This window comes from Lepidothrix coronata, unplaced genomic scaffold (assembly GCF_001604755.1).
Source record: "Lepidothrix coronata isolate B3197 unplaced genomic scaffold, Lepidothrix_coronata-1.0 Scaffold49, whole genome shotgun sequence".
Taxonomy (NCBI): Eukaryota; Metazoa; Chordata; class Aves; order Passeriformes; family Pipridae; genus Lepidothrix; species Lepidothrix coronata.
Genome location: NW_016690229.1, coordinates 1507121 through 1528834, shown reverse-complemented (window position 1 = coordinate 1528834; position 21714 = coordinate 1507121). Strand labels below are relative to the sequence as shown.

The 21714-nt window shown below is 44.3% G+C and overlaps 1 protein-coding gene across 3 annotated transcripts in view; it reads right to left on the bottom strand.

Annotated features, from left to right (window-relative positions):
• DOK5 (docking protein 5) overlaps positions 1-21628 on the bottom strand; it is a 43168-nt gene extending 21540 nt beyond the window's left edge. For all 3 annotated transcript variants that reach the window (XM_017815344.1, XM_017815346.1, XM_017815345.1), the window contains exons 1-2: positions 21502-21628; positions 2032-2139 (exon numbers count right to left, since the gene is read on the bottom strand). In XM_017815344.1, the coding sequence (XP_017670833.1) occupies positions 2032-2139; positions 21502-21567 (174 nt within the window). In that variant the 5' untranslated portion in view covers positions 21568-21628. The remainder of the gene's footprint in view (positions 1-2031; positions 2140-21501) is intronic.
• Between the last annotated feature and the right edge of the window lie 86 nt (positions 21629-21714).

Here is a 21714-nt window from a genome sequence, read left to right as displayed (position 1 = left end):
ATGTGGGCACAGGGTCATTCCAGGGTACCCACGTGTGTGCAGAAGAGATGCCACCTGCATAACAAGGGGAGGGACCAAAGGCCTCTGGCTGGGCAGTGCTGGCCACACTTGCCCAGGCAGGCATCACCAATTAATTGTATAAAAAGCAGATGGCTGGTGCTGGGAGTGGGACTCAAGCTTCACAAGAAGGACAATGTTGCCTTTCGCGGGGACGGCCGCTATCGTGTGAGCCTGCCGACACTCCGAGGGGAATTCTAGCACTGGGAGCTGGTAAGACAACCTCGTAAGTACAGCACCTGAGTGACTGGGGTGTTGTATTTAGGGCTTATTTCCCTCCTTTTCTCTCTCTCTCTCAGGTTCCTGTTTACTTGGTCACTTCTTTGTAATAAATATTGTTTGTGTTAAGCTTTCATCAGTGCACTGGTTTTTCAGGTTTGCCATCCTTCCCCGCTACAATCTGCAAAGTCCCTTCCAACCCAAACCATTCTATGATTCTATGACTGACACAATTCCTACAAAAAACAGACACAATATGTGCATAAGATGTCTTACTGCTCTGACAGTGGTTCTCAAGACTTCAGCCAAGACTAGGGTCCACTTTAATGTCTATAACTATTAATATCCCAGCTGTGATTACACACTGTTACAGCTTTCAGAGGAAGAAACCATGATCTGTGCAGCCACTAAGGCAAAGAGTCGATTCCCAGTGACTGACTGTGGAGTTTGACCATCGTTTACTCCTGTCAAATAAGCTACTTGAGAAACCCAGAAACTAAATTCATAGAAGAAGCAATAGTCTCAAATTAAATAACTGTTAAATATAGACTAAGCTTGACTTATAACTGAAAATCCCTCTAAGCCAATGAGACTTTCCATGGTGCTTTAGTCTGCAGGTCCAGGCTGCTGATGGGTTATATACATGCAAATATGTGTTAACCTACAGAATTCTTTGAAAGAAGAGAAGAAAGTTCAGCTTCTTTTAGATTCCTCTTGGATTTCATATCCATTACCCAGTGTGAGCTCCAAGTCAGTGTGTGCTGCTAAAATATTGCATTAATACAATGGAAGAAACAGAGATTTGCAGCAATAATTGACAGAGTCATACTAATATAAATGCTGGAAATTCTCTCACACACTGTGCAGCCCTCACACACATCAAATGGAAAACATCACTCATTACTTCTGAAAGTTGCTTAATGTAAATGGGAATGAACTATTTCTGGGCCTGACTTATTAGAAATAGCCACAGGTTTTATGACCAATCAATTACACATTCCATGTAGACAGACAAGTCTGAATTCAGATTCACTATTCCCTCAAGATTTCCTCTTAAATGTATGTCAAAGTGAAGCACAGATCACCCTCAAGCTGAGTTTGCACATAATTCCTAATCTTCCAATATATTAAACTTTTGCCAGCAATGATTATAAACTAAAGGCTTTCTTATTTTCATCTCCATGCCCAGGAGAGTTACACATGTAAATTCTCAGGTGAATATGAAATATGAAAGGTGCACAAAATTCTAGAGAAGTAACTGGAGGGAAAAACTTAATTCTTTTAACACCAATTAATTTAAGAAAGGCTTTCACACCATTATTACAAGAAAAATGTGCATGTTGTCTTTCATGTCTGTAGCTGGTACTGTCTTCCAACAGATGCAAAATCCTAGTAAAATGGGAACCTTAAAGTGCCCAGTTTTTTGAATTCACATGTTCCTTTGGATGATTGTTACTGTAAATATGAAGAGCAGCAGCCATTGCAAAATATTTCAGATCTGGGTTTCAAGGCCTGAGGAAAGGACAGCTGCTTTAAAAATACAGGTATTTTCCACTTAGCGAGATGTTTGTACAAAGCAGAAAATAGAATACTTACTCTGCCTCTAGTTCACTGAGTGAAGGAACATACAAATGGGTTTAGGACCTTGAGAGTAAAAACAGCTCCAATTTTCAGCCCAATTAATGCATGTAAACTTGAGGTTTCATTCTTGATATTACATCAAATAACAAACTGAGGAACAACCTCGTGTCTTACCTTGTGGTAGCATCTGAAGTAAGCAGCTCGTTCATCTGAGAACTTCTCCAGCCTCTTTGGCCCTTTGCTTGAAGCTTTTTTGAATACTAACCAGCATCTCTGGTAAATCTGGAAACACAAGAGAGTACACTTGGCATCTGCAATGGCCTGAATATCACCAGTATTCATACAGGAGTTAAACTCATAAATCAGCTGTAGCTCTGGAGCTACAATTAATAACTCAGTAGCTTAGAGCAAACATAAAACTAAGCTAATGGGGAGTTACATCCTATTTCTTTGGAATTATAATACAACCAGAAATTCTTAGGAAGGTGCTTGGAAGGAAGAGCTGTAATTGTGCTTGCAAATGAATGCAAGGTTTTCTAGGAAACAGTGGCACACTGTTCCATGTGGATTTGCTCCTGCTTCCTGTCTTGCATGCCTAAGGGAGATGTGAGGAAAGCTTGAGCAGACAGGTAGGAATGGACCTTCCATCACACAGGCATGAGAGGTGACACTGTAAGTGTGTCTTCTGTGTATAAGGGGAACTGAGGATACAAAAGGGAGAAGGAACTGAATTACTGGTAATGAAGAAGCAGATCGTTTATCTGCAGAACCAAGGACCATTCTGACACCTGGAATTTTGCTTCCAGGGTCTGGCTGAATTTATATTCAAGTCATTTGGGACAGACTCTGTGCAGAGTGGTTGAAAAAACACCTTTCCATCTACAGCATTAAGTCACTTCATCTCTCCAACTTCTGTCACCATTTCTTGCAATCTTCCCACCCGTTCTTTAACTGTGGTGCACTTTCTACCATCCTCTTACATTCAAACCATGGCTCTCAGCTCTGGTAACATGCTGCCTGTATAGAAGGAAAGAATTATAAGCCTTGCCAACTGTTCACAGCCCACACTTAATCAGTAATTCCAAAGTAACACCTGGTAAGTTAGAAATAAATCAAAACTGCCACCAAAAATCAGTGTGATTTCAAAGAAAAAAATCAGACCAGCCATTATCAAGTAGTTCACAGCACAAATCCACTGCAGTGCTAAGTGATGAAGACCCATCAACACATCTCACTGCCCCAGCTAAGCCAGCACCTGACAGGTAACTCACAGACAAGGCAGCTCATCCTCTGAACCCCTGATGGGTTCTAATCAACGTATTCAGCACAATTATGTTCATAAAAAGTAGCTATAATTTCATTTCTGCGCCCAAAAAGCTGACTAGCTGTGCTTCTCTCACCGGTTTTTAGCTGTTTTTCCCAGCTGTATCATTCTCCCCCAGCTTTTCCATCCTGCCTCACACGTGGGCACTCACACTCCTGGCCCACTTGGCTGCACCAACATTTAACATATGGACAGGCTGCTCCCATGCCAGGCACCAGCTGAACCTATCAAGCTTTTCTTCCAGTTTTCCAGCTTATTGGCCACTCAACCTGTTATTTTTCATGCAAGGGTCTGAACTGAATTGTTCAAAAATGACTAGACACTGACCACAATGACAGCTTACACCAAAAGCACAATTTAGAAATGCACCTACTTCTCCTGAAAGAGTCTTTCTGCAATTGCCTTCAGAGGATTTTGTTCCCCACAGCTGAGGAAAAAAAAAAAGCAAAACAAAGCATCCCCCCCCAAAAAAAAAAAAAAAAACAAACCCCATGTAAGTACTTCCAAGGATGCAAAAGTCAAATCAGTCCACAACAGAAACAGCAGTCTTTGAGTTTTGGTTCCAATCCCACACCGCAACAATTCTCTAAGAGAAGAGTCCCAGGGTTGAAATATTATGTCAGAGCCTGAGGAAAACATCATCACAACCCAAGTAACTAAACCTATAAAGGACAAATGGCATTTGTGATGCCAATGAGCAAACTGGAAGAAAGGCAGGTCAGGGAGGTCCCTCCCCTGAGCTTCCTCCTCCCTCTCTAGGAGCTGGTCAGCTCTCTCCTCTTAGGGAATCTCTGGGCAGAGAGATCCTACCACAGCAACAGTTCAAAGTAGAACAAAGTGTTTTGATTTGAGATAATTAACGATTTTTTGTCTGAACACACAGTTAGGAATCCCATTAATGTTTGTGAGGTGATGTTAACTCCTCTCTGCTGAGCTTCTATAAACAAACTTAAAAGAATATAAACCCCCTCACTGGAAACCCACTTAGCACCCTCAAAAATGAAGCAGTGGAGCCCTCAAGAATGGGTGCTGTTAGCACAGTCCCATTTCTGTGCTCCCACAGGTGAACAGCCAGCACCATCTCAACAGAGCATAAACTACATGATGCTTTAAACCTCCAGAAATAAAACAGTGAAAAAGGGGATTGGACTAAGTGGCCTTTAATGGTCCCTTCCAATCCAAACCAATCCATGATTCTGTGAATAACCACTTTGGCAGCATCTGCCCAGAAGCCCTGAAAGCCCTCCAGTCAATGCAGAGGAGAGATGATGCTGTGCCCAAGACAGGGAGCTCATCACCACCCCGTTATGAGCTACAAAACAGAGCCAATAATTAGGTCCTTGATGCCACCATTGTCTAGCACGTGCCTGAGACTTGTCAGTGTTTCCTCAAGTTGAAGACAGCACGTGAACTGTTTATGTTGCTAATGCTGTTTTGACAGCAGCAACAAGAACCAGCCCCAAATGCTCTTAGGTGCCTTTTCCATCATGAATACGGAGCTCACTTATCCCTCAAATCAACACTTTCACTACTACTCCATGAATAGGAATTAGTTGAAAGTACTGCTGTAATTGCCTCCACTGCAACCACTCGGGCTGACAGTGATTAGATAATTCAAACAGCAACTCAGGATCTGATGTGCTGAGAGAGAACAGTAATAGCTGTCATTTACATAACACCTAAAACTTACCAAGTTTTCCCCTTGAGATCTTCTGAAAAAGTCTAACTCGGGATTTGGGTATCAAAAATTAGCATCTACTCCCTGTGGTCTCTCCTGAAAATTCCAGATTCTTACAGAGCAGGTGACAAAGCAAAACTTGAGGGAAATAATGTGACTGTTTATGAAGTGCAATACCCCAAATCCAGGGAGGTGATCCAATATCCATGTCCGAGGTCAGGCCAAGACAGTTCTATTTTTGGCTCTAAAGATCATCTGCTATAAATCATTACCACAACTGAAGTCAAAGGAGTGACTCCAAAGGAATGATGCAATCCGAGTATCTGGATTCCTGCCCCTCATTCCCAGGTTCCTTCTGGTGCTGGAAAGACACTGTGCAGCAAAGGAGCTACTGACCTCAGCTGGAACTGGTCAGCATGGAATTATGGAATGGTTTGGTTGGAAAGGGCCTTAAAGATCATCCAGTTCCACCCCCACCATGGGCAGGGACACCTTCCACTAGACCAGGTTGATCAGAGCTCTGTCCAGCCTGGCCTTGGACACTTCCAGGGGTGGCATCTGGCTGAGTAAAGTGGAAAAATTTCTTCTGGCTTTCTGGGCTTCATGGTTCAGTTGGGGTTTGAGAATATTCTCATGCAAAGAGGGAAACTGAAACCAGAGTCTTGCTGTCCTACGTGATGACCCAAACCCTGGAGTGTCCTGGAAACTGGGGTGGGGAGGGAGACCTGTCAGTCCTCACCACCTCCCATCTGAGCAAGATCACCAAGAGCTGGATTTCTGAGTGCCTAAAATGTCCTTCTTTATACATGAAGCACAAATTATTCTGGCCAAGAAACAAAACATTTGAATTTAGAGACTAAAATCTGCATTTCAGCCCAAAGCAAGTTTACCCCACCCCTCAGTACTTTTGTTCAGGAACCAATCTAAAAAAGTATCTGGAAATAGCCAAATATTTAGAAATTGGATGGGGGGAGGCTATTTTTCAGATTTTGAGGCACGGGGTTTAAAACTGTCTGTTTTTAAAAACTAAGATATGTGGCTTCCACCACATTAGGGCAAAGCAAACCTATTTTACTTCAGAACCAAACAATCCCTTTTATTTGTTTTTTAAGAGGGATCTGGAGGTCAGAAACAGCAGCACAAAGTCTCATCTGGCAAATTTGTCCTCTGTGAACAAGCGAACCTTCAGGGAAAGCTGCCCTGCTTTATTCCTGTGTTGTGTTTTTCTGCACTTTGCCCTAAAACAAAGAATTCCAATGAGCTGCATTTACAGGGACACTGAACTTGCTGTCAAATAAAAACAAACTTTGCTTTTTTAAAAGCAGTCGCTGCAAGTTCTCTCATGCAGCTTGGGATGCCTTCCAGAAACACTGGGCTATTGCCAGGAACCTTTTTGTGACTGATGAGTTCTAGAAACAGATAATCCAGTAAAGACACAGCACAACAGCTTAAGAAATTTCTCAGTCTCTTCTGAACTTAGTTTTTTTTTTGTAGTACAAGAATACTGCACTTTACCCAAGGCTGGTAGGCAGCTCATGCACTGAAGGACCTCGGTTGCACATGCAAAATTATTTGAGTGTTTTGTTGGACTTTCAGGGAGTCTCCAGTGGGCTGGAGCTCCAGGTACAAGGTCCTTCCAACAGGGAGTTGTTCACACAGGCAACCAGCCAACATATGCCAAAGGTTTGGGTCTTGATTCTTCTATTTTAAAAATGCCTTAATATCTCACTTCTGAGTCAAAAGTTAAAAAAGCCCTGAAATAGAACTTTCAATTCAAAGGAAATCTGTGAGAAGACTGGATCTGGAATTTTGCTTTGCTTCTAGAAAAATGAAAGAGTGCCAACAAAGGCAGATTGCAGCTCATATATTTAATTATATTCCCCCCTCAGACACGTCTGAAGCAGCAGATCTCCATCAGGGAGCTGTTTCCTCACAAAAAGCTGGAGTACTGCTTTCTAGTAAAGAGGTCTAGGCATCAACAGGTATGATGCTGAATAGGACTGTGTGGCCCTAGGGAAGACCCCACAATCTTTCCATGAGTTCACAAACTAGAGCTACTTAATCTGAATCTATTTCTTCCATAAGATTATGACTTGCCTCTGTTTTTCCAGCCCAGTTTTGCTCCATACCCACTTCATCCCCATACTGACAGCAGAGTTCAGCTGTATTTCATTCTGACAAAACCACAATGTAAGTCTAAAACTGAAACTATTACAAGTAGACAGATCACTAGAAAGAATCACATCCCTACCTTGTACTGAGCTGTGTTCAGCAGGACTTACACAATGCATGTAGACTGGATCACTGGCTTTGTAAAATCAGCAGCAAAATTGTCCAAGTGTTGTCTGTAAAGATATCTCTGCACTTGGCAACAAGACAATTTCCCTTTCCCTGAATACCCATTTAATGTGTGTTATGAGTAAGCAATATTGCATTATTCATTGTGATCAGCTTATAATGACTACATAAATCAAGGTTGGTTTACATCAAGCTGTTCTCTTCTCCAGGGCACTAAAGAAAATCATCTAGATTTCTCCTTCCCCCAAGAAACACATTTGTGGAGAGATAAAGCTCACTCCTTCCCCTCATTCAGTCTTCACAAACAATATTTTCCACTAGGAAGTCATCCACAGCTGCTAATAGGGAATGAGGCTGTAATCTTGTCTCTCTGATTACATTCAGAATGTTCACAATGCACAGTATTGCTTAGTATTGCAAAGTTTTCTCATCAAGTTATAAAATCCAGCTTTGGGACTGGCCAGAACTTGCTATAAGCCCAGAGCACAAAAAAAAAAAAATGCCTGGCAGATCTTTATGAATCTATACACCTTTCACTCTTGTTAATGCAGGTCAAAACAGATGCCTGCTGCTCTCAAATACGAGGCATTTTAATCAGCCTTTCTTCTTCAAAAACTCTTCCCTCCCACCTGGAATTGCATCAACCAGAAGTGGGATTTTTGTTAAAAGCTTCAGGCTTAGAACTCAAAGCCATTCCACCAACCTTGGTTTAAAACACCAAACAGCTGGATGGGAGCCTACAGATGCATTCCCACTTGGCACACTGCTTAGAAGGCAACTTTGTTCTAAATCTTCACTTATTTATTTTTTTTTTTAGTCCTTCATGATTACATGAGATTCACTCCACAGACAAGATTTACTGCCAAAATATCCTCAAGAGAGGGAAGTCTGTGTGCTGTGATCTGAGGCACATTGTCCAAGCCATGCAGGGTGCTGAGGAGCAGCATCTCAGCACAGCGAGCAGAACAGCTCACCCAGGATTATCTGACAGCTCAGTAATGGAGCCTGGGCTTTATTTCGTGTCCATGCTGTGCCCTGTGACAAGGGACAGTGACAGGGAAACACAAGCAGCATTGTACAGGTTTTGCTTGTAACTGGCACACATTAGTCACTGGTTCAGACAAAAGGGGGGAAAAGGCTCAACAAAACTGCTGCTGGCATCTTGGGCAGATCTGAGAATGGAAAAGAAAGACAAGAAGGAATTTGCTGATATATTCCAGCCTGCTGGAGGATTATTCACTATGAAAAATAATTTTAAAGGGAGCTTATGAGAGCCCTTTAGAGTGAATCAGTGCAACTGTCAGAACTGCAGTTTAGAAGCAATGCACCCCTTCAAATTGCTGATGCACTCAGCAGCTGGAGGGCTGGAGTTCAGAGACACCTTAATTACAGATCCTGGCCAGGTGATCAATCACTTTACCAGTGAAATCTCTGTGATATACAATCTTTTTTCGAGTGCTTTGGAAGGACTCTGTGGTTCAGTCCAGACAGGGCAGGGGAGACAACTGAGAACAGCCCTGTGGACTTCCAGGGGCAGGGAACAGGCTCCAGGAACACGGGACACCCACGAGGTTGGTACCTGGAACTGGGCACTGAGAGCTGCTAAAGAAACATGTCTTTAGGACAACAGGGCTTGGATTTAGACCTGGCTTATCCCCCAAGTATCACGAGTGTTCTGCACAGGAGTATTTCTTTCCCTTCTCTGCTCAGTGCCTTGAATCTGCACTGGCAGGTGCTCCTCACATGCAACTCACTTGTTGATAAACTAATGTGTAAATAAATGACACTGTGTAACAAACTAGACGGGAGATGAAAAGGATAAGCAGTTGGGCTGTTTGATGTGAGCAATACAGAACCTGACTCCATTTCTCAGTTTCTGACTGTCTAGAATTTCAGGACCTAAAAGACATTAAATGTGAGACTTCAACCTCCATCTGCTCTCCCTGCAAAAATGATGAGTTGGCTGCAGTATCATTAGAGAAAGCATTAGCTGAAGTATCCTTCCACTTCCAGGACCTCTTTTATGGACCTATAGCCTTTAAAGTATAGGACTGCCAGTTTGTTGGTTTTTTTTTTTTAAATCATACACAGAAAAGGTTATAATTCTGAGCTCTGTAAGGCCATTAGAGAAAAGCCATTCCAAAAGAAGAGCCAAGAAGCATTTACAGCAGAAACCTGCTCTTGCCAGTGACAGCTTAAAAAAAAAGCCAGGCTGGAGCTAAGTATCCGATTTGGTTCCTTGAACATCTGCTAAGCTTTATATGGGCACAGTTAATTCTAGGCATGAAACTGGATAGGAGAAAATCAGCCCAGGACTGTAACTAGGAAGAAAAAAATAGTGAAGGCTCCACTGCAGGCTAAAGGCTGACTCTGTGCAGCCAGCTCATGCTGGCAGCAGCTGGATGTGCAGCTGGATGTGTCCTGCTGGGTCAGGCCATCAGCACAAATCCTGGGAATTAACACCATTAATATCCTGTCCGAATTAGGGAACTGCAGAATAACTTACAATGACCACGATGAATTATGGTTTGGGATTCTTCTTTTTTTTGTCACTAACATCTGACTTGGTTACTTTAATTACACGGGCTATAGGGGGAAAATGGCATTGATGCAGCTCATTAACACTTCCAGAGCTCACTAATTAGCTCATCAGATGGAAGAGGCTGCAGAGCACACACGGTAACCCTGGGTAACAGCAGCTCACAGCTCTGACAAGGACACAGCTCACCTGCTAAAGCCATGGCAGTGGGATGTCTCCTTAGAAGGCACAGATGGGATTTGGAGACGAACTGTACTTGCTCACAAACTCCCAGCAACAGGCATTCACTGCACTCCAGAGCACACACTCATTTGTGGGAGCTGTATTCCAGACTTGGACTTGTATTTCAGAGTGGGACTTGTAACTTTATACATAAGCAGACCAAAAAAAGGCAGAAAATGCACATGAATCAAGCCTTTATCTCTGCAGAGTAATTCCTTCAGCAGTAAGCTGCCAACATCCAAAGCTAGACATGGGAAAAGGGCTTTAGTTTCTCCATCCTCGAACAGTTCAGCTGTACCTGTTGCCATTTGCCCACCTGCAAAATTGGGTTAATGATGCCTGTTGTGTGCTGCTTGGAGGGCCAAGGGTGACAAATGCCCTGCAAGCCCCCCGACCGACAGATGGGGAGAACTGCCCAGTTCTGGCCTGCTGTCATTCTTTGCTCACCAATTAATTCACCTGCAAGCTTCAGAAAGCAGCCCAGGTTTTTCTGTAACAAACAGAGTATCTGCAACCCCTCCAGACACCTCAAGTCTCGAGGTATTGTCTCAGCACAAGGTAAACTTATCTCATTCCTTCCACACTTTCCTTTCAATCCTGACATCAAAGCCATGCAGTCACAGGTCATTCCCCCAGCTGCTCTGGGAGCTTGGATCAGCTTTAAAATCAAAGTGAATCTGCATGAAAGAGTAAATAATGCTCCTGTGTGAGTCACTTCGAGCTGGACTTCACCAAAACACAGCTTTGTTAAGAGTGACAGATTTACAGCCCATTAAATCATGGTAACAAGCACTTCAGCGCTGTCTTACAGGATTGCAGCGAATGATTGAAGTCATTTGCCTAAACTGCTCACCGGGCTGATCCTGCGGCCAAAGCTGCACGGGGACAAGTTCCCGGCAGTCAAAATGTATTTCCTTTTAGAAGCACTTCAGTGCTGCGGCTGCCAGCAGGTCAGGGAGGGCATCCTGACCCTCCGCTCAGCCCTGTGAGCCACATCTGGAGTGCTGTGTCCAGCCCTGGGCTCCTCAGGGTGAGAGACGTGGAGCTCCTGGATTCCTCACCGAAGATGATGAAGGGACTGGAGCATCGCTGTGACCAGGGAAGGCTGAGGAGCTGGGGCTGTGCAGCCTCCAGAGGAGACACTGAGAGGAGACCCCATCCATGTGTGTCAGGGCCTGCAGGGAGGGGGCAGAGCATGGACCAGGCTCTGCTCGGGGGGCTCAGCAATGGGACACGAGGGACGGGCAGGAATTGATGCCCAGGAAGTTCCACCTGGACATGAGGAAGAATTTCTTCCCTGTGCAGTGACCAAGCACTGAACAGAGACCAGAGAGGGTGTGGAGTCTCCTCACTGGGGATGTTCCAGAACCATCTGGACACAATCCTGTGCCACGTGCTCTGGGATGGCCCTGCTGGAGCAGGAGGTGGGACCAGGTGACCCTCTGTGGGACCTTCCAGCCTGACCCATCCTGGGATTCTGTATCCTGAATTCCTGCTGGCAGGTGCACAGAGGGATCTAAGAGCAGATCCCACAGGGCCTGGCATCAGCAGCTGGAGTCCATCCTGGGCATGAACTGATGATCCTGCAGGATCTGCCACAAGTTTTAAAGCTACCAACCAATTGAAACATGCCAACAGTTTGCCCAATATTTTAAAACCAAAATTCAGTCAGTTCTCTACGAAAGGTGCAGCTGAGGATGGGGGGAGGGGGTTGCTTGTTTATTGTTGGGTTTTTTTCGTTTTGTTTTGAGTCTGGGAGGGACAGAATAATATTGACTTTAAAAACCCACAGATTAAAACGAGGATTCCAGAGCCAATATTTCCCTGTAGACTTCAGCTTTCCACTGGCTCTTGCAGTCCTCTTGCATTTGCTCAGGCCAATCTCCACATTAGTTCAAACGGACAAACCCAACTCGAATTAATTTCTCATGTCCCAGCTGTGCAGCACGAATTAAAGAAAGAGTTCAAGAGTTCACTCACATTTAGGCAGACACCATCCTCAAGAAAGCTACATTAAAAGTGCCTATAAAAGCACTGCCTTAATTTGCACTACTTCATTTAACAGAGAATAGCCACTTATATTTGACCATAAGCACCGTGCCAAGAGTCTGCCACTCAATGGGATGCATTAATTCAGAACAATCAGTTAACATCCATCCTCACCGTGTGGAGACATTAGTGAGAGCATTAAGAGGACATTTTCCTTTGCCAACCACAGGGCATTGATAGTTCCCCAGACAAACATTACTTGGCAAGTAAAGGGGCAATTTAACCTCCTACATTATCTTTACTGGGGAAAAATACCACTGATTTTGCCCTATTGATCCTCTGAATTGAAACAAGTTACATTACTTTCAGTAAAGGAAAGAAAAGCACTACTCATTCCAATAGCTTGAACTTCCACTGGTATTTCTGACAGCACTTGATGAAGTCAGACAAAAAGATAATAGAAACAGTCCATCATTTTCCATGGTATACCTAAAACTACACAAACATCAAATTAAGATGTCAGTCTCAAATTAAGATGTCAGTCTCAGGAGCAGACCTTGCATCTGTTGCTTTCTTTCAAGTGTTTCCACAAACACTGCAAAATGTTAATTTATCACTGATGCAACTTCAGGGCAATGGCCACATGCACCAGCAGGAGAATTACCTTCACACTGTGAAATGAGTTGATGATAAAAAAGCATCCAAATCACCAAAGACTAAATTTCACCTGTTTATAACTGGGTTTTCTTTTTCTTTCACTGCCTTTACAATCATTCCTGACATACCCTTCTCTGTGTGGAGCTGGTGCAGTCACCCCCAGGAACAACAGAGACTTTCATCTACCAAAGGAACAGCAAAGAGGGAAAAGGAGAACTGGGACCCACAACTGGCAGATCAGGGAAGTGTTTGAGATAAAAGCAGAAGAAAAAAGAGTGTTCTGATCAGGTTTGCATTCAACTTCTTAAAATAAAACATCTTTAGAACAAGATAGCAAGTGGATAAGAACCACTTGTTTACTAGTCATTGTTTTGCTTCACAAACTAAGCCCATCTTCCAAAGAAGAATGTGGAAGGTAATTTATCAGAAAACACATGCTGGAAAGCACCAGAAAAGCTGCTCCTGCTCCTTAAATGGGCCACCATCAAACCAGGAATTTCATACTCCAAATCATGATCTGCATCATCTCTTGCAGAAAAAGAGGAATAGTTCTTAGGTTTTTAGATTTTGGTGGGTTTTTTTGGAACCAAGTTAGGACCCTTGCTTCTCCATCCTGTTTCCACAAGGCAAAAATCAGGATACCTTAGGAGAAAAACAAAATGTAATTGCACCATGTGAGTTGCCAAATCTCCTTGTAACTCATCCAGAACAGTGCTGAGCACCCTGGTCCTGCAACGTGCCCAAATGACAAGCCCTTCTCACCTTTCTCCAACCCAGCCTCTTTGCTTCAATTCCAGAGGTAACCCCATAAATATCCCTGTTGCCTTGGACTCAAATCCCACTAACAGAGGGGATCCAAAGGGGACTTGCCCACAGACCTGTGGCAGTAACCAGATGGAGCTGCATTAGGCTTGAATAACATTTACTGCTTATTCTTCCCCTTGTCAGCTCAAGGATAAAGCTCAAACTTTCTAAGCAATGTTCTGGATCCTTTCCCTGCTGCCTCTGACAAGTTCCAAGCAGTAAGAAATCTTAATATCTGTGAATATGTTCTAACACCTTATTTAACAGTTTGCTAAAACGATGAATTTCCAGTGGGTTTAATATCTTGCAGGTTCAAGTTGGTGCACGAGAAATCTGTTCAGTTTTTCCCTGTCTCGAGGCTTCCAGATTGAAAGGAGCTGCATAGGTGTTAATAAAACACCAGAGTTTTATTAATAAAGCTGCTTCAAACTGAGATACAGGCAGACAAGTTTTCCTTCTCCTCACCCCCTCCCCCAGCCTTACATCATTCTTCTTTCCAGTTTTCACAGCTCATGCTCCAAAATCCTCATATTAACTTCCTGGCACGCTTATTCAAGCACCAATCTCTCCAACCATATGGTTCTAGTCCTGCAGATTGTCTCTCCCCCACTTTACCTCTCCTCCCACAGGGTTTCACAGCAACAGTGCTATGCAGAACTTGTAAAAAGTATATGTCACTTGGAACGTTCCACACCAATCTTCTCAATGAAGTTTCCACAGAAGTCAGTTTAATTAAAACCAGGAATAGAAAACCATGAAAGCTTCATCTCTTTTCAGCCATTGACAATCGAAAGTTTCTGCTGAAGTGGACAAGTCCTAAACTTTACACAGAAGTTTTTCCAAACTTCTAAGCATGAAGCAGAGGTTTTTCCCATCTAGTCCTAAAACAAATATATGCAATAAGATTAAATTATATGCTTCCTGAGGAACAGTCCATAGCACAAAACTCTTGGATTTTCCCACTTCAATCTTTCATATGGCCACTGTCCAACATGTAACTTCTTATCCCATACTCAAATACATAAAGATTAACATCCTCCTCATTTCAGGTGGAAGTTTAATATTGCCAGTAAAGCATTAATCAAAGTAAGAAGCAGGCAGTCTAGAAACCTAAGAAACTTTTATTCCTTGAGTTTTTTAATTAATCCAGAAATATTTGAGCACTGCTCACGTTACTCCACTTAAATATTTCCTAGGAACATGCAATGGGCTACAAAGCTGTGGCAGTATCAGCTCCCTCCTGTCACAAGCTGAAGACTAAACCCTTACAAATTCCTACCAGGGATTGGCCAGAGTGCCCTATTTCTGTGTTGGAGGACACCTCTAACACCACATTCCTTCCCTCTGATGTGATTAAGACATTTTGGGCCAGTCAGACCCATCGAGCAAAGAAACTGGACACGCACAGATCCAGTTTCTGTCCTCACGAAGGTTCATCCTAAAGAGGGAACAATTCCACTGATGCACTTCCAGCAGCCACATCTTTCACCAGAGACCCAATCAGTATTAATTTTGACTTCCTAAACTTCACTAGGCTCAGGACCTACCTGAATTTGGTTCAGGTGGTTCAGATCAGTGTTAAACTGTGTCCAGAACACAGGCACCCACACTAACTGTATCTACTGTATGTTAAAGTGATCCTTGTACTGCTGAGAGCAACAACACCAATGCAGTTGCTTCCAGAAGCACAACTGCTGATTTCTCTCCTTCCCTCCACCTGGAGATTGATTGGAGAGCTGCAAAAAACCAACTGATGCTGCTCCATCAGTGAGGGCACTGAGGACAGGCTGGATCCCTGTCCCACAGGGCCCCAGCACAGGCAGGAAAGGGCCCTGCAGGAGCAGTTGGAAGGAGGAGGGTCTGGGCTGAGCTCAGCTTATCTTCAGCTCTCCAAACTGCCCTGTTGCCAGATGTCTGGGCAGAAGTTTGTCCACCTTTAGCAAAGGTGGTGAAAGCCATCATTTAAAACTTTCTTCTACATATTTGATCCCAGGAAATCTGTCCCCGTCAGAGGATTATGACAGAATCCCTCTCAGGCAGGACTGCAGGGACACACCAGGGGCTGGACAACCTGGTGTGTGCCATGACTGACACCCTGGAGGACAATGGCTGATCTCCATGTCCTCAGGAAACACCCATGGACAAACACCAGCCGTGACAGAACTGCACTTTTGGGCTTCAGCTGCTCAAGCCCCACTAACCCTCACGTGGGGTGCTCAGATCCCTTTTCCTGGATCCAGCCCAAATTCCCGAGGAGGACCCTCTCTAACAGACAGATGAGGCTGATCATTCCTTGCATAACAAGGAGGTGCCTCCAGCAGATGGGGTTCCAGCCAACCCCAGCACAGGCTGTGGATTTAATTAGAAGTGTTGTTAAACAGATAGGGCTGCGAGAACAGCTCTGTGCCTCATCCCCCAAGTGCAAAGTGGAAGGTGCCCCATGGGACAGGATTCTGCAAAAATCTATTACAGCACTTCCTTCTCCAGACAGAGGTACAAGAAGCAGATTGCTAGGTATAAAAAAAATATCCCACTTTACCCCTCTGTCCTTCCTTATTCTCTGACAAACAGATCAAGGAGTCTCTGCAGACCTGCGTTTTTAGGAACAGACATTTAGCTCTTTGCACAGCTCCATAAAAGTCAATGGATCCTCCCAAATGAGTCGTTTTAATAGCCTGCAATAACTTGATAGTAATGCAAACTTGTGGAGCACATTCCCAGAACTCCATGTGCAGGAAATACCTTCATAAAATCCTGGCAGTAATGTAATAAATCAGGCTGCCTGTTAATAATGTCCAATTTTGAGAGTTCTGCACATTAGTCTTAGTGTTCAGATTGTTTCTCTGGGTTGTAAACATCCAGTGTGTCTAGTTAGTGACAGTACATGTTTTAGAGAGATAAATATTTTGTAAGGCTTTTCTAACCAACAACAAATTGCCAGGACTGTTTGTTTTAAGCACTTCTGTCAGGCAGCAGCACTAATCTATGTATATTGATGCAGCAGCACATGTTGTCCTGGACTTTTCTAATTTTAATAACTCTGCTTTCTGTAAAGGGAGAAACTTCTGTCCTCTTCCAGAATACAGGTCACCTTAATTTTCAAATTATTTCAGCATTTCCTATTCTGCTTTTATAGACCTGTAAGGCTTGGGAAGGCTCCTGCTAAATCTGTGAGAGCCAAAGTTGTTTTACAGCCCCAATTTTTGCAATTCCACCATGAAATGAAGAGAAAGACAAGCTGAAGAAACGTGTTAAAAATAGCCAGGGAGCAGAAATAGTTTCAGTGTTAAAGAGGAGGGCAGAAAGCATCACAACTGTTGCACTTGTTTTGTTTTATAAAGAAATATATATACTAACAACTCCACATTCAAATTTTTAACCATAATTCATTCCTTATTTCAACCTGGATTTATATGGGATCAGGGCACAGACCTCTTATATGAAAAGTCTTCCAGAATATACCAAAAGCCTTCCAGAATAAAAATATTTTAAGAGTTATTAGCAAGATAGATAAACACTGCTTCAGCACTGAGAAGTTTGTGACAAGAGGGAAGAGCACAAGAGCAACAAACTACTGTAGATGGCTCCACAACTATTTTTAAACCTCAAAAATTTAAAAGATGCTGCCCATCCTTGCCGTGGGATTTCTTCTGGCAGATTGTTCAGTAACTCAGTGCACACACAGAGCTTTGAGCCACCTTGTACCACGTCAGCTCAAACACCACAGCACACAGAACAGAGACCACATTCTGATAAACTGGTTATACTGATGGGTTTAAAAGTGATGCTCTCTGAGAAATGGGGATACAATGGAAATACCTGCATGCAAGCTTGGGAGAAAAAAATACTGTCCCATTGGTCTTGTCTTAAGGAATGCTCAGAAAGGTGCTCTCTCCCACCTGGAAAGCAGCAACACGTTAAGTCACCACAGCCAAACTCTATAAAGACACCTACTTTCCAAGCAAGTCAGAGAGAATGTTTCTGGAAGCCAATGTTTTCTAGTCAGCTGAGAATTGTGCAGAGCCAAACCAGACTCTACAAGGCTTGGCATAGCTGTGAACATGAACAAGTCCTTAACAGAGACATCTCTGCTGGCCACCAGCCCATCTCAGCTGGTTCTGAGGCCCTTCTGTTTGATCAGCACTATTTTGCTCTCAGCTGCAGACACAGCTCAGGGCAGTTGCTGCTCCTCCAGGAGATTGTTTCCCTCTGACACCAACAGAACCTCATCACTTAATGCAATGAGACACTCGGGGTGTGCTGCTGGCATTCCAGAAACTCGGAGCTGACAGCCAAGCCCACGGCATCTTGCTCCAGCAGTGCCCCATACATCAAGAGGCAGGGACAGGCCAAATGCCTGCAAACTCCACAGGGTCTTCCAAGGGGAGTAGCACCATCTTCAAATGCCCTGCACACAGAACAGCCAGCACCCTCCTGGTGCCACAGTACCATCCCAGCAGTGCTGCCTGCATCCCGAGGAACGGGCTTTGGGAATGTCACCTGCAGTCCCTTGGAGCCTCCAGCACTTCCTCCTGCCCACACCTCAGTAACAGCAGCAGAGGGTTCCCTCAGAGCAGTTTCTGTGCTCCACAGTCTTGCTCCAGTTGACAGGTGGCTTCCAGCAAAGCTGAGTTTAGGTGTGGACACAGGAATAAAACTAAGCCTTAACAACAGGGAGTTCAGTAAAAGTGTGGGACTGGAACCAGCACACACCCGTGGGACCCTCCCAGCCCATGAGGGAGGTGGGCTGGTGGCACCTCAATGAAGACTATCAAGTGCATTTTTCCTTGTAAAGCTCTTCAGGCTCACCAGTGTTATAAAGAGCATCTGTTTCACAGATTTGTTTCTCTTTTGATTTTTAGTTGTTATTTGTGCACTTTGTTGAGCCAGCCCAACCTAAAATGAAAGCTCAAGCATGTTAACAAGCGGTGCACATCCACCCACCCTAAAAATGGAAAGACAAGAACTACTTTTTTCATTAAGGAAACATCTCCATAACTCACTCCCTCTCAGAAAGGTCACATCTGTACCACAGAGAGAGACATGATCTGAAAATCATAAGCTAAAAAAAAAAGCCTTTTTAGATCCAGAAGCCACAAAAAAAAAGCCCCTGCTTCATATATAGATATAAAGCACTTAATCAGCTGAGATGTGACTGCAAAAGCACAAGTGTCTTCTTTCCAAAAACACAGGTCCAGTGGCTGCTGGTCACTGACAGAAGCACTTCTCACAAAGCAAAGCTGATTTTTTCTGTTTTAAAGAACTCTGGAAGGTTGTGCTTTTCCACTGTCAGCAGTTTTCCAGCACACAACCTCCTCTGTGTCACTGCTAATGACATAACACACAGAGACCATTGGCTGAGGGAATTATTTTTCTCCCTATAAGGATGGAAAGAATCAGAAAGAGTGAGCTTTCTCCTGAATATATTTGGCTCTGCAGAAGACACATGTGATACAAATGTTGCTATGGAAACTATTCTATTAAATAATATTAAATTAAATTTACATATTTAAAGTGCGCAGAAAGAGTTCAGGTACAAAACTAATTAGCCTAATTTCAATCTTGAAATTACAAAGTAGGGCCTGCCAGAATTGTCATGTTTCTTTTAAAAGAGCTTTGGATTTGAACAAGCTGCTTCTCGGCACCCCTTCCTTTCCAAATGAAGCACCTGCACCCCAGTTATTCAGAAAAGTCGTTTTCTTGAGATAATTTCCAGACACAAGCTCTGCTCCCAGTTCCCTTGGTGATGGAATTACACAGTATTACAGAGACTAACCCAGAGCTGGATTCAGTCTGAACAGACAATGCACTGATTACAGCTCTGCCACCACAAAATGGGAATGTATTTTAACAACTCCCACTTACACCTCACCACACATGGTGTACTGAAATCCTTCTCAATTAAACAGAAGTCCTGCATGAGGCTGGAGCAGATTGTTCTTCCTAATGTTTTCACAGCATGGGGAAGTTTTTTGAAAGTTAGTATTTTAACGTCTGAACTATTTTTCTTGGGTTAATCACAACTCCCCATTTCTAACTGGGCATTGTAAATCAGGGCACGGGGCTTTTAAGCAGCTCACAGAAAATGTTATAGGAAGAAATCTGCACCCACATTTCAACTGTCTGTTCTTGAGTCATGGGCCAACACCCCAGGCTGGAAACTACCAGGAGAGAAAAGCACTGTCCAACAATGTATTTCCAAAGAAATGGAACAGGATTTGAACAGGTCACCACTCCCTCGTAGCACAGGCATCCGGTACCAGATCTAAAGCAGTGACAGCACCAACCACCTGCCCTCCTAAGGTCCTCCACAGCACGGGAAAGCTGTCGGGACACAACACCCAGAGCCAAGGGCTCTTCATTTTAAGACATCCACAGTCAAAGGAACTCTCCAGGATTTCTCTTGGATTCCTTCACAAAACCACTTTTCATCACGCCTTTTGCACTTTCCAGCCACTGATAATGACACAGACCTTTGGAATTAGAAGGAAGGAGATGAAATAAAGAAATTGTCTTTTCAAAGAAAACATTTAACATTTGTTCCATTTCCATGCACTCTCTGTCATTATCCATTTCTCCCCTATTTTTGCGTTCAGCTGTCACATGCACATCTACTGAGAGGGCACTGAACCACCTCCACCCTCAGAGTGGTCTGAAAAGCCTTAAAAAAGGAAAGGCACAGACATTAACAGAATTTACAACTGTCTCTGAGTTCGATGCACCTTATTCACATGTCCATTGAGTTTCTCTGTTACAGTATGGAAAGATGTATCATAGTTTAATCTTACTCATCGTTTATGCTGGAGCAAACTGAACACTGATATGTATCCAGTAATGAAAAGGTAATCATGATACACTAATTCTGCCAAATTTATTACAAGTCCTCTCCTAATGACATGTCCTCCATCTGCCACAGAATCACACAGTTCCTACAGAATGAACTGTGCCTGCAAGCCCACATATGAGAAAACCAGCCTGATGGGATACTTTTAAATGCCTTCCTGTTTCAAAAAAAGCCAGGGAGACACAAGTTAGCAAAACTGCAGAGAAGTCACTGACCGTGGATACAGCAAGAGAATGGAACTGTAATTGCAATGAGCCAGCAAAAGCTTTCAGAGGACGACACACTTCTCCACAACAAACCCTGATGCAAAACTCACACTATTGACAATTCAGAATTGCCAACCCATCAGTTCTCAGCAAACACAAGAAATTAATTCCTTTCCAGTTCTCAGAGGCAGATATACTAACTAAAAGATTTTTGCATACACAAAACCTCCCTCCAGGTGCATCCTCTTAAGCCCCTCTGGCTCCCCAAGGGAGACAGGAGGTGTGGAGCCAGTCCCATCACCTGAGCGGCTCCGGTAGCTCACTCAGGGAGCAGCAGCTCATGGACCGGAGGAACAGAGCAGGATTTCAGAGCACATCCCATCCCAGATACAGTGAGGAACTGCCCTGCCACTACGGACATACCCACTACCTACAACCCAAACTAGGGACACGCCGTGAAAATCAAAGAACAACCTTCAAAATAAGTTTAAAATTAAATACGGAGCTAAAGCGGGCTTTGTGGATTTCCATTTTGCGCAACTCGAACGAACTTAAAAGCCTTGAAGACACTGCAAGGTCTTCACCTGCCTCACGCAAGACCTTAAAGCCCTAATTTGCAGCAGGAGCAGCAGCACCTGAGCAGCTCTGAGCCCTCACCCCTGCCCAGAGCTGCCTCGCACCCTCAGTCCCGGCGGCACAGGCACCCCAGCCCCGTGTGCCCCCCGGGCACCCCCAGCCCCGCACGGCCCCCGCAGCCCGGGGCGCTCGGAGCGAAGGGAGCGCCGGGAGGCGGAGGCAGCGCAGCCCAGCCTTGCGGGCAGGCAGCATCCCCGACTCCCGACGGGAGAGACGGGGAAAAAATTATATATATCTACATATAAATAATCTACATTATATATTATGATACATTTAGGTGCCTTTATTCTCCCCCCACCCACCCACCCCGATCTTTTTGTTTCCTCTCTCCGCGCTGAGCTCAGTTTGCAAAAGGAGGACAAAGGAGTGGCAGGGGATAAAAAAAAAAAAAAATAAATAAAATAAAAGAACCACACGCAAAGCCCCGAGGCAGGTGGCGGCACTCACCCCGAGCCGCCGGCTCCGGATGCGGACATAGCCCTGCTTCACGATGTCGTTGAAATTGGAGGCCATCCTTGCCCGGGACAGCGGCGGCCGCGCCGCTCAGCCCCTCAGCCCGCCCGCATGGCGAGAGCAGCCGTCGGAGCCGCGCCCCGCACCGCCCCCCGAGCACCGCACCGCCTCCCGGGGAGCTTCGCACCGCCCCGCACCGCCCCCCGA